This window comes from Hyla sarda, chromosome 6 (genome assembly GCF_029499605.1).
Source record: "Hyla sarda isolate aHylSar1 chromosome 6, aHylSar1.hap1, whole genome shotgun sequence".
Lineage (NCBI taxonomy): Eukaryota > Metazoa > Chordata > Amphibia > Anura > Hylidae > Hyla > Hyla sarda.
In genome coordinates this window covers 25373554-25386287 of record NC_079194.1, presented here as the reverse complement: position 1 = coordinate 25386287, position 12734 = coordinate 25373554, and the positions used below count along the sequence as shown (strand labels likewise).

The 12734-nt window shown below is 41.2% G+C and overlaps 1 protein-coding gene across 2 annotated transcripts in view; it reads right to left on the bottom strand.

Annotated features, from left to right (window-relative positions):
* Window positions 1-12734, bottom strand: part of CDC14A (cell division cycle 14A) — a 160249-nt gene that overhangs the window by 73227 nt on the left and 74288 nt on the right. For both annotated transcript variants that reach the window (XM_056523372.1, XM_056523371.1), the window contains exon 6: window positions 5456-5522. In XM_056523372.1, the coding sequence (XP_056379347.1) occupies window positions 5456-5522 (67 nt within the window). The remainder of the gene's footprint in view (window positions 1-5455; window positions 5523-12734) is intronic.

The following is a 12734-nucleotide window of genomic DNA, read 5'->3' as shown; positions in this document are numbered from 1 at the left end:
TTATTCCTGTACTGTGACATCACTGTGTGTATTATCCCTGTACGGTGAAATCACTGTGTGTATTATCCCTGTACTGTGACATCACTGTGTGTATTATCCCTGTACTGTGACATCACTGTGTATATTATCCCTGTACTGTGACATCACTGTGTATCATCCCTGTACTGTGACATCACTGTGTGCATTAACCCTGTACTGTGACATCACTGTGTGCATTAACCCTGTACTGTGACATCACTGTGTGTATTATCCCTGTACGGTGAAATCACTGTGTGTATTATCCCTGTACTGTGACATCACTGTGTGTATTATCCCTGTACTGTGACATCACTGTGTATATTATCCCTGTACTGTGACATCACTGTGTGTATTATCCCTGTACTGTGACATCACTGTGTATTATCCCTGTACTCTGACATCACTGTGTGTTATCCCTGTACTGTGACAGCACTGTGTGTATTATCCCTGTACTGTGACATCACTGTGTGTATTATCCCTGTACTATGACATCACTGTGTATATTATCCCTGTACTGTGACATCACTGTGTATTATCCCTGTACTGTGACATCACTGTGTATTATCCCTGTACTATGACATCACTGTGTATATTATCCCTGTACTGTGACATCACTGTGTATTATCCCTGTACTGTGACATCACTGTGTATTATCCCTGTACTGTGACATCACTGTGTATTATCCCTGTACTCTGACATCACTGTGTGTTATCCCTGTACTGTGACAGCACTGTGTGTATTATCCCTGTACTGTGACATCACTGTGTGTATTATCCCTGTACTATGACATCACTGTGTATATTATCCCTGTACTGTGACATCACTGTGTATTATCACTGTACTGTGACATCACTGTGTATTATCCCTGTACTATGACATCACTGTGTATATTATCCCTGTACTGTGACATCACTGTGTATTATCCCTGTACTGTGACATCACTGTGTGTATTATCCCTGTACTGTGACATCACTGTGTATTATCCCTGTACTGTGACATCACTGTGTGTATTATCCCTGTACCGTGACATCACTGTGTGTATTATCTCTGTACTGTGACATCACTGTGTGTATTATCCCTGTACTGTGACATCACTGTGTGTATTATCCCTGTACTGTGACATCATTGTGTATATTATCCCTGTACTGTGACAAACATTATATAATAAAATACCAGGGATACTAACACATGACTTCTGGGAGCATAAAATGAAAATGAAAATCAAATTGATTATTAGCTCTAGGGGTTAAACCTATTTACATATACCCTGTAGCAAAAATCAGGCTCAACTATGAGTGAATACATAATCTAAAACCTTTTGTAGTTTCTTGGTGGTGTTGTAGTAACGCTCACATCCTCTAGATGGCAGCATCTGCCTACAGGGCTAATAGTCGCAGTAAAAACAATAAAAGAGAACTTCTTTTTCTTATGTATTTACGAATGATTAAAGCCGACATTCCATGTATGAATACAATCCTAGGATCATGGCAGGGGTAGTGTGCAAGGTCAGGAGAGAAGTACAGGAAAGATAAAACGGGATAAAGCCGAAGGACAGGGGAGTAAAAAAGTGATCAAAAAGTCAAATGAACCATAAAAGTGCAACAGCAAAAACTAAAGGTTACACAGCCTCATAGACGGTAAAATACGTATATGTCATAGAGGTCAGAATAGGGTGACACAAGAAGGAATTTATTATTTATTTATTTATTATTATTTATTTAATTTATTTAGGTTGCGTTCACACATTATTTTGGTCAGTATTTTAAGGCAAAACCAGGAATGGGTTAAAAAAAAAAAAAAGTTGCATCTCTTTCCAAAAGGGTACGTTCACATGTGCGGATTACCAGTGAGTTTCGAGAAAATCCGCAGAAAACGACGTTGACCTCAACGGAATCTGGCGCGGATTTTTCACTTCTGAAAATCTGCAGCTAAAAACATTCCGGCCATGTGAATGTACCCTTAGGGTGCGTTCACATGGGCGGATTTTTTTGCGGGTTTTCCACTGTGTATTTGAAAGGGGGTTGGCTCTTCTCGGCTGTCCCCAGCAGATTTTCCGCCGCAGAATTTACGCTGCGGAAAATCCACCGCAGTCCCTACTGACTTCAATGGGGCTTGCGGCGTATTTTCCACAGTGCACATTCTGCCGCAGAAAATCTGCTGGGGACAGCCGAGAAGAGCCCGCACACTTTCAAATACGCAGCAGAAAACCCGCAAAAAAATCTGCGCGTGTGAACCTACCCTTAGGGTGAATTCACATGGACAGATTTTTTTTTGCGGGTTTTCCGCTGGGTATTTGAAAGGGGGTTGGCTCTTCTCGGCTGTCCCCAGCAGATTTTCTGCAGCAGAATTTACACTGCGGAAAATCCGCCGCAGTCTCTACTGAGTTCAGTGGGGCTTGCGGCGGATTTTCCGCAGCGTAAATTCCGCCGTGGAAAATCTGCTGCGGACAGCCGAGAAGAGCCAACCCCCTTTCAAATACGCTGCGGAAAACCCGCAAAAAAATCCGCGAGTGTGAACGCACCCTTATAGTTTTTCCTTGTGTCCATTCCACTCCTGCTTTTGGCAAAAAATGTTGTTCAAAATATTGTGTGTGACCCTGGCCTTGAAAAGAAACATTAGGGCCTGGTTCATCAGTTATTCCCCACCAGCTGGTGCAAAACTACAACTCCCAGCATGCCTTGATAGCCTTCAGCCATCGCTGTTCACTGCAAAGGTACGTGATGACGGGATAGGTGTCTGTGTATTTATACCCAGTGTTTCCCAACCAGGTTGCCCCCAGCTGTTGCAAAACTACCACTCCCAGCATACCCGGACAGCCTTCGGCTGTCCGGGCATGCTGGAAGTTGTAGTTTTGCAACAGCTGGGGGCAACCTGGTTGGGAAACACTGGTCTGCACGGTGACATGATGGTCTAAAAGGTGTGTTGCCACAGACCGGTGAGAGCGCCCACCAGAGCGAAAGGGTCTTCAGTGGGCAACATGGGCATCAGAACTGGACTATGGAGCAAAGGAAGAAGTCTATGTAATTCAGGCATCAATGGGTCAGAGTGCCACCCTTGTCCTCTGGTTGTGCGTGGTATTACAACATGGCTCCTTTCACTTTAATGGAACTGAGTTGCAATACCACACTCAACCTGAGGAGAATAGTGGCGCTGGGTGCGGTTTTTTTTGTTTGTTTGTTTGTTTAAAGGGTGGAAAACTTGTTTTTAAAAAAAAAAAATGTATTTATTTTTTTTATCAACTGGTGCCGGAAAGTTAAACAGATTTTAAAATTACTTCTAGAAAAAAAATCTTAATATTTCCAGCACTTATTAGCTGCTGAATACTACAGAGGAAATTCTTTTCTTTTTGGAACACAGAGCTCTCTGCTGACATCATGAACACAGTGCTCTCTGCTGACATCTCTGTCCATTTTAGGAACTATCCAGAACAGCATCTGTTTTCTATGGGGATTTTCTCCTACTCTGGACAGTTCTTAAAATGGACAGAGATGTCAGCAGAGAGCACTGTGCTCGTGATGTCAGCAGAAAGCTCTGTGTTCCAAAAAGAAAAGTATTCAGCAGCTAATAAGTACTGGAAGGATTAAGATTTTTTTAATAGAAGTAATTTACAAAGCTGTTTAACTTTCTATCACCAGTTGATTAAAAAAAAAAAAGTTTTCCACCGGATGAACCCATGTTTTTCTGAACCCCCTTTTGTTCTTTGATCCAGGGTGTGGCGGTAAGCAGCGACATGGCAGTAAATTATACTACACTATCCCCGTAATAGAACTTAAAACCAGGAATGGGTTAAAAAAATAAAAGTTGCATCTCTTTCCATAAGGGTACATTCACATGGGCAGATTACCCGTGAGAGTCGAAAAATCTGCAGAAGACAATGTTGACCCTTAAAGGGGTATTCCAGGCAAAAACTTTTTTATATATATCAACTTGCTTCAGAAAGTTAAACAGATTTGTAAATTACTTCTATTAAAAAATCTTAATCCTTTCAGTACTTATGAGCTTCTGAAGTTAAGGTTGTTCTTTTCTGTCTAAGTGCTCACTGATGACACCTGTCTCGGGAACCGCCCAGTTTAGAAGCAAATCCCCATAGCAAACCTCTTCTAAACTGGGCGGTTTCCGAGACACGTGTCATCAGAGATTACTTAGACAGAAAAGAACAACCTTAACTTCAGAAGCTCATAAGTACTGAAAGGATGACGATTTTTTAATAGAAGTAATTTACAAATCTGTCTAACTTTCGGGAGCCAGTTGATATATATAAAAAAGTTTTTTCCTGGATAACCCCTTTAATGGAATCTGGTGCGGATTTTCCACTTCTGAAAATTTGCCTCTAAAAACCTTCCGGCCATGTGAATGTACCCTGATAGTTTTTCCTTGTGTCTGTTCCACTCCTGCTTTTGGCAAAAGAAATAATGTTCAAAATACAGCGTGTGAACCTGGCCTTGAAGAGAAACATTAGGGCCTGGTTCACACTAAGGAATTTCCAAACAGAATTTTGGTGAGGCAGAGCCCTGTTGTTGTCAATGGGATGCCGCTGCACAGTGCGCACTACAGAGTTTTAGTGGCGGAGTGTCCCACCGCTTTAAAGGGGTATTCCAGGAAAAAAATGGCTCCAGAAAGATAAACAGATTTGTAAATTACTTCTATTAAAAAATCTTAATCCTTCCAATAATTATTAGCTGCTGAAGTTGAGTTGTTCTTTTCTGTCTGGCAACAGTGCTCTCTGCTGACATCTCTGCTTGTCTCGGGAACTGCACAGAGTAGAAGAGGCTTGCTATGGGGATTTGCTTCTACTCTGGACACTTCCCGAGACAGGTGTCATCAGAGAGCACTTAGACAGAAAAGAACAACTCAACTTCAGCAGCTGATAATTATTAGAAGGATTAAGATTTTTTATTAGAAGTAATTTACAAATTATGGAGCCGTTGATATAAAAAAAAAAGTATTTTCCTGGATAACCCCTTTTATTCATCCACTGAAAGAATGAGCTTGTTCACTCTTTCGGCAGAATACCATGTGGAATACATTGCCGTCTATGGGGACTGGCAAAGTCTGCGCGGTCTTAGATCCGAATGAATTGTTGTTGTTCATGCCGGCCACCCTCGGATTCCGTATTGTGAACCCGGCCTAAAGTGGTTATCAAGGATTAAAAAAACAAACCTGATTACTTCCAAAAACAGCACCACCCCTGTCCTCAGGTTGTGTGTGGTATTGCAGCTCAGTTCTATTGAAGTAAATAGAGCAAAGTTGCAATACCACACACAACCTGAGGACAGAGGTGACGCTGTTTTTGAAAGAAATTTGTCTTTGAAAGAAAGTTTTTCTATTCCTGGATAACTCTTATAAGAATAATCAGCATTGGCAAGTAGTCTGTGTCTGGCCAATGCGGCATGGAACATATATCATATATATTACGTTGAAATGCAATTTTATTTACCTTACGGATTCCCTGCAAACAGTCCAGGATAGTGAGGTTATAGGTGCAGTTTCCGAATGAAGCATCTCTGCAAAAAAAACACAAAAAGAAAGGGGTTGTATGTATTACACATGTATTACAGTCAGTAATAATAATATATAATAGTAATAATAATATATAATAGTAATAATAGTAATAATAATATATAATAGTAATAATAGTAATAATAATATGTAATAATAGTAATAATAATATGTAATAATAGTAATAATAATATGTAATAATAGTAATAATAATATATAATAATAGTAATAATAATATATAATAGTAATAATAATATATAATAGTAATAATAGTAATAATAATATATAATAGTAATAATAATATATAATAGTAATAATAGTAATAATAATATATAATAGTAATAATAGTAATAATAATATATAATAGTAATAATAATATATAATAGTAATTATAGTAATAATAATATATAATAGTAATTATAGTAATAATAATATATAATAGTAATTATAGTAATAATAATATATAATAGTAATTATAGTAATAATAATATATAATAGTAATAATAATATATAATAGTAATAATAATATATAATAGTAATAATATATATATATATTTATATATTTTTTTATTTAATAGTATTAATAATATATAATAGTAATAATATATATATATATATATACACACATATCTATCTATCTATATATATATATATATATATACATAATTTTTATTTTATTTTTTGTTACAAAATTTAAGTGTAATATTTAAAGTTAAAGAGCTTGTCCAGCGTTAAAAATATAACTACTTTCCTCCAGAAACAGCGCCGAACAACAACTGGTTGTGTCCGGTATTGCAGCCTACCTTCCTCTGAGGTGTACTGTGCTGCACTGCAATACCACACATGCCCAGAGGACTCAAGTGGCGCTGTTTATGTAAAAAACACAGCCATGTTTTTTTTTTTTTTTTCTGATTCTGGACAACTGCTTTAAATATAATAAGTCCCAACCAGCTGTTGCAAAACTACAACTCCCAGCATGCCCGGAGAGCCTTCAGCCATCGCAGTTCACTGCAAAGGTATGAAGGTACGTGATGACTGAACAGGTGTCTGTGAATTTATACCCAGTGTTTCCCAACCAGGTTGCCTCCAGCTGTTGCAAAACTACAACTCCCAGCATGCCCTGACAGCCGAAGGCTGTCTGGGCATGCTGGAAGTTGTAGTTTTGCAACAGTTGTCGGCACCCGGGTAGGGAAACACTGCTCTACGGGTGGCATGGGTGTCTAGAAGGTGTGTTGCCACAGACCGGTCAGAGCGCCCACCAGAGCGAAAGGGTCTTCAGTGGGCAACATGGGCATCAGAAATGGACTATGGAGCAAAGGAAGAAGTCAATGTAATTCAGTCATGGATGGGTCAGAGTTGAAGAAAAATAGAACTAATTTATTCCAAAATAAAAAGAAAAACAGTGCCACCCCTTGTCCTCAGATTGTGCGTGGTATTACAACTTGGCTCCATTCACTTTAAAGGGGTAAATCAACTGGTGCCAGAAAGTTAAACAGATTTGTAAATTACTTCTATTAAAAAAAATCTTAATCCTTCCAGTACTTATTAGCTGCTGAATACTACAGAGGAAATTCTTTTATTTTTGAAACACAGAGCTCTCTGCTGACATCACGAGCACAGTGCTCTCTGCTGACATCTCTGTCCATTTTAAGAACTGTCCAGAGTAGGAGAAAATCCCCATTGCAAACATATGCTGCTCTGGACAGTTCCTAAAATGGACAGAGATGTCAGCAGAGAGCACTGTGTTCGTGATGTCAGCAGAGAGCTCTGTGTTCCAAAAAGAAAAGAATTTCCTCTGTAGTACTCAGCAGCTAATAAGTACTGGAAGATTAAGATTTTTTAATAGAAGTAATTTACAAATCTAAGAAAAAATACGATCTGTGCAGCTCACAGTGTCGGGCGTGCGAGGATTCTCACCCACAGAGAATAAATGTAACAAATGTTTTGAAAGGGACAGGGTTTCAGTCCTCAGCACACCCCTATATAAAATTAGTATTGGACGGATGTTTGTTGTCTCAGAGAAAAGGAAAAGAGCATAGTTGTACAGTGGTCCCTCAAGTTACAATATTAATTGGTTCTGGGACGACCATTGTATGTTGAAACCATTGTATGTTGAGACCATAACTCTATGGAAACCTGGTAATTGGTTCTAAAGGCACCAAAATGTCATCCAAAAATAGGAAAAAGTGAGGATTAAAGAAAAATAAGTAGATAACTAATATAGATAAAGCAAATAAAAGTAAGAAAGATCTGCTGGGAGCTGTAAATCACTGTCTATGTAAGTGCTTCCCAAGCAGGGAGCCTCCAGCTGTTGCAAAACTACAACTCCCAGCATGCCCGGACAGCCTAAGGCTGTCCGGGCATGCTGGGAGTTGTAGTTTTGCAAGAGCTGGGGGCACCCTGCTTGGGAAACACTGGTCTATGTAGAGGAAAGGAGCTTCTTCGGGGTCCTGTACAGTACATGCAGTGTCCTAAAAAAGTAACATGGAGCCGCCCCCACCTGGTGTTCAAAGGAGCAGCTAACCCTGGTACAGGTAAAGAGTACAGAACATGTAATACCTCCCTGTACTGTAGGGGGCGCTACCAGACACCAGTCAGTGCATGCACTTCAGTAATACAGGTAAAGAATAGTACAGAACCTGTAATACTTCCCTGTACTGTAGGGGGCGCTACCAGACACCAGTCAGTGCATACACTTCAGTAATACAGGTAAAGAATAGTACAGAACCTGTAATACTTCCCTGTACTGTAGGGGGCGCTACCAGACACCAGTCAGTGCATGCACTTCAGTAATACAGGTAAAGAATAGTACAGAACCTGTAATACTTCCCTGTACTGTAGGGGGCGCTACCAGACACCAGTCAGTGCATACACTTCAATAATACAGGTGTTTTACCAGTGAATGTCCATTCTGATTGGTCAGTTCATTGACACGTTTCACAGATCTGGACTGTCCGTAGCATTGTATGTTGAGTCTGGTTTCAACTTACAATGGTCCAGAAAAGACCATTGTATGTTGAAACTATTGTATGTTGAGGCCATTGTAAGTTGAGGGATCACTGTATATTAAACAACAGTTCTTTATTATAAAATGTTTAAAATTAAATAGGATGGGTATTTTCACGCACTTACCGCAGGGCCCAGCGGAAGTGCTTTGTGAAAGTTCTTACAATATTAGATACCGTGTATACATATATATTCCCAAGTATAGCCAATAAAAAAATATAAAATAATATAAAAGTTGCAAGGAATAACTTGGATAGTGATTGTTAATTATTCCAATATTGCTAGAATGGCTTCTGGAAACAATAAATCCTGAAAAAATATCCTGATAAATGAATAATGTCTTTGTGGTTGTCCGTAGCAACCTCCTACGAAGTCAATCTTATTACCAAACAAAACTCATTAATCCTGTAAAATTAAATTCTTATAAAAGAAAAAATCCTGCAAAGAAAAATCCTGTATGTGAAAAGTCCTGAATATGGAAAATCCTGTGTATGAAAAAGTCCTCCATATAACAAATCCTGCAAAAAGAAAAAGTCCTGCAACAGATTTCTGCAAGATCCTAATAGGTCCTTAAATAAAATAGCACAGTTCATGCAGCTTTAAATGAGCACTGTCACCAACTTTATTTTTTTGATATGTTGTAGTACTTATGTATTACAACATATCTCTAATATACTTTTATTATTATTTTTTTCATTAAAAAGGTTTAATTTACATTTAAAAACCGGCTACTGAAAAAGGACTGATTTTGGAGTGGCAATCAGTCCTTTTTCAGTTAGGCTGCACTCGCTCCCTGCCTGCCGCCTCGTTGCCGCCGCTGTCCCTGCACGCCTGCTGCCGGACTCTGCAGTAACTGCAAGTGTAATGAGGGAAAGGGGTATGCGGGGCTTGGGGGGGGGGGGAGGAGTGAAGGGGCTAGTGCCGTAGCGGGGGGGGGGGGGGGGGGGGGAACGGGCTAGCAAAAAAAAAAAAAAAATAGGATGGTGGGAGCTACCCTTTAACCCCTTCAGGACGGAGCCCATTTTGGCCTTAAGGACCGGAGCGTTTTTTGCACATCTGACCACTGTCACTTTAAACATTAATAACTCTGGAATGCTTTTAGTTATCATTCTGATTCCGAGATTGTTTTTTCGTGACATATTCTACTTTAACATAGTGATAAATTTTTGTCGATACTTGCATCCTTTTTTGGTGAAAAATCCGTAAATTTGATGAAAAATTTGAAAATTTAGCATTTTTCTAACTTTGAAGCTTTCTGCTTGTAAGGAAAATGGATATTCCAAATACATTTTTTTTTGGTTCACATATACAATATGTCTACTTTATATTTGCATCATAAAATTGATGAGTTTTTACTTTTGGAAGACACCAGAGGGCTTCAACGGTCAGCAGCAATTTTCCGATTTTTCACAAAATTTTCAAACTCAGTATTTTTCAGGGACCAGTTCAGGTTTGAAGTGGATTTGAAGGGTCTTCATATTAGAAATACCCCATAAATGACCCCATTATAAAAACTACACCCCCCAAAGTATTCAAAATGACATTCAGTCAGCGTTTTAACCCTTTAGGTGTTTCACACGAATAGCAGCAAAGTGAAGGAGAAAATTCACAATCTTAATTTTTTACACTCACATGTTCTTGTAGACCCAATTTCTGAATTTTTACAAGGGGTAAAAGGACAAAATTTTTACTTGTTTTTGTAGCCCAATTTCTCTCGAGTAAGCACATACCTCATATGTCTATGTAAAGTGTTCGGCGGGCGCAGTAGAGGGCTCAGAAGGGAAGGAGCGACAAGGGGATTTTGGAGAGTACGTTTTTCTGAAATGGTTTTTGGGGGGCATGTTACCTTTAGGAAGCCCTTATGGTGCCAGAACAGCAAAAAAAACCCACATGGCATACCATTTTGGAAACTAGACCCCTCGGGGAATGTAACATGGGATAAAGTGAACCTTAATACCCCACAGGTGTATCACGACTTTTGCAAATGTAAAAAATAAATAAAAATTTTTACCTAAAATGCTTGTTTTCCCCCAAAAATTGTATTTTTAAAAAGGGTAATAGCAGAAAATACCCCTAAAAATTTGAAGCCCAATTTCTCCCGATTCAGAAAACACCCCATATGGGGGTGAAAAGTGCTCTGCTGGCGCACTACAGGTCTCAGAAGAGAAGGAGTCACATTTGGCTTTTTGAACGCAAATTTTGCTCTGGGGGCATGCCGCATTTAGGAAGCCCCTATGGTGCCAGGATAGCAAAAAAAACCCACATGGCATACCATTTTGGAAACTAGACCCCTCGGGGAACGTAACAAGGGGTTAAGTGAACCTTTATACCCCACAGGTGTTTCACGACTTTTGCATATGTAAAAAAATATTTATTTTTTTTTACCTAAAATGCTTGTTTTCCCAAAAATTTTACATTTTTAAAAAGGGTAAAAGCAGAAAATACCCCCCAAAATTTGTAACACAATTTCTCCCGAGTACGGCGATACCCCATATGTGACCCTAAACTGTTGCCTTGAAATACGACAGGGCTCCAAAGTGAGAGCGCCATGCGCATTTGAGGCCTAAATTAGGGACTTGCATAGGGGTGGACATAGGGGAATTCTACGTCAGTGATTCCCAAACAGGGTGCCTCCAGCTGTTGCAAAACTCCCAGCATGCCTGGACAGTCAACGGCTGTCCGACAATACTGGGAGTTGTTTTGCAACAGCTGGAGGCTCCGTTCTGGAAACAGTGGTGTACCAGACGTTTTTCATTTTTATTGGGGAGGGGAGGGGGGCTGTGTAGGGGTATGTGTATATGTAGTGTTTTTTACTTTTTATTTTATTTTTTGTGTTAGTGTAGTGTAGTGTTTTTAGGGTACAGTCGCACGGGCGGGGGTTCACAGTAGTTTCTCGCTGGCAATTTGAGCTGCAGCAGAAAGTTTGCGGCAGCTCAAATTTGCAGCCGGATACTTACTGTAAGCCTCCGCCCATGTGAGTGTACCCTGTACGTTCACATTGGGGGGGGGGGGGGGACATCCAGCTGTTGCATAACTACAACTCCCAGCATGCCCGTTGGCTGTCGGTGACTGCTGAGAGTTGCAGTTTTGTAACAACTGTAGGCACACTGGTTATGTATCACTGAGTTTGTGACCTAACTCAGTGTTTCACAACCAGTGTGCCTCCAGCTGTTGCAAAACTACAACTCCCAGCATGTACGGTGCATGGTGTACGGTGACTGCTGAGAGTTGTAGTTTGCAACAGCTGGAGGCACACCGGTCGTGAAACACTGAGTTAGGTAAAAAAAAACTCTGAGTTTCACAACCAGTGTGCCTTCAGCTGTTGCAAAACTACAACTCTCAGCAGTCACCGACAGCCAACGGGCATGCTGGGAGTTGTAGTTATGCAACCAGCAGATGCACCACTACAACTCCCAGCATGCACTTTAGCTGTTTGTGCAAGCTGGGAGTTGTAGTTATACAACAGCTGAAGGTACACTTTTCCATAGAAAGAATGTGCCTCCAGCTGTTGCAAAACCATAAGTCCCAGCATGCCCATAAGGGAATGCTGGGAGTTGTGGTGGTCTGCCTCCTGCTGTTGCATAACTACAGCTCCCAGCATGCCCTTTTTGCATGCTGGGAGCTGTTGCTAAGCAACAGCAGGAGGCTGTCACTCACCTCCAACGATCCAGACGCTGCAGGTCAGTCCCGCCGCCGCAGCTGCTCCTGGGGCCCCGATCCCAACAGGGGCGCCGGGGATCGGGGTCCCCAGCACCGGGGGTCGTCTTCCCGCACCCGCTCACGTCCTCCGGAAGAGGGGCGGAGCGGGTGCGGGAGTGACACCCGCAGCAGGCGCCCTGATTGGTCGGCCGGTAATCCGGCCGACGAATCAGGGCGATCGTGAGGTGGCACCAGTGCCACCTCACCCCTGCAGGCTCTGGCTGTTCGGGGCCGTCAGAGACGGCCCCGAACAGCCAGTAATTCCGGGTCACCGGAGACCCGATTGACCCGGAATCGCCGCAGATCGCTGGACTGAATTGTCCAGCGATCTGCGGCGATCGCCGACATGGGGGGGCATAATGACCCCCCTGGGCGATATGCCGGGATGCCTGCTGAACGATTTCAGCAGGCATCCGGCTCCGGTCCCCAACCGGCTAGCGGTGGGGGCCGGAATTCCCACGGGCGTATGGATACGCCCTCGGTCCTTAAGGACTCGGGATTCAGGGCGTATC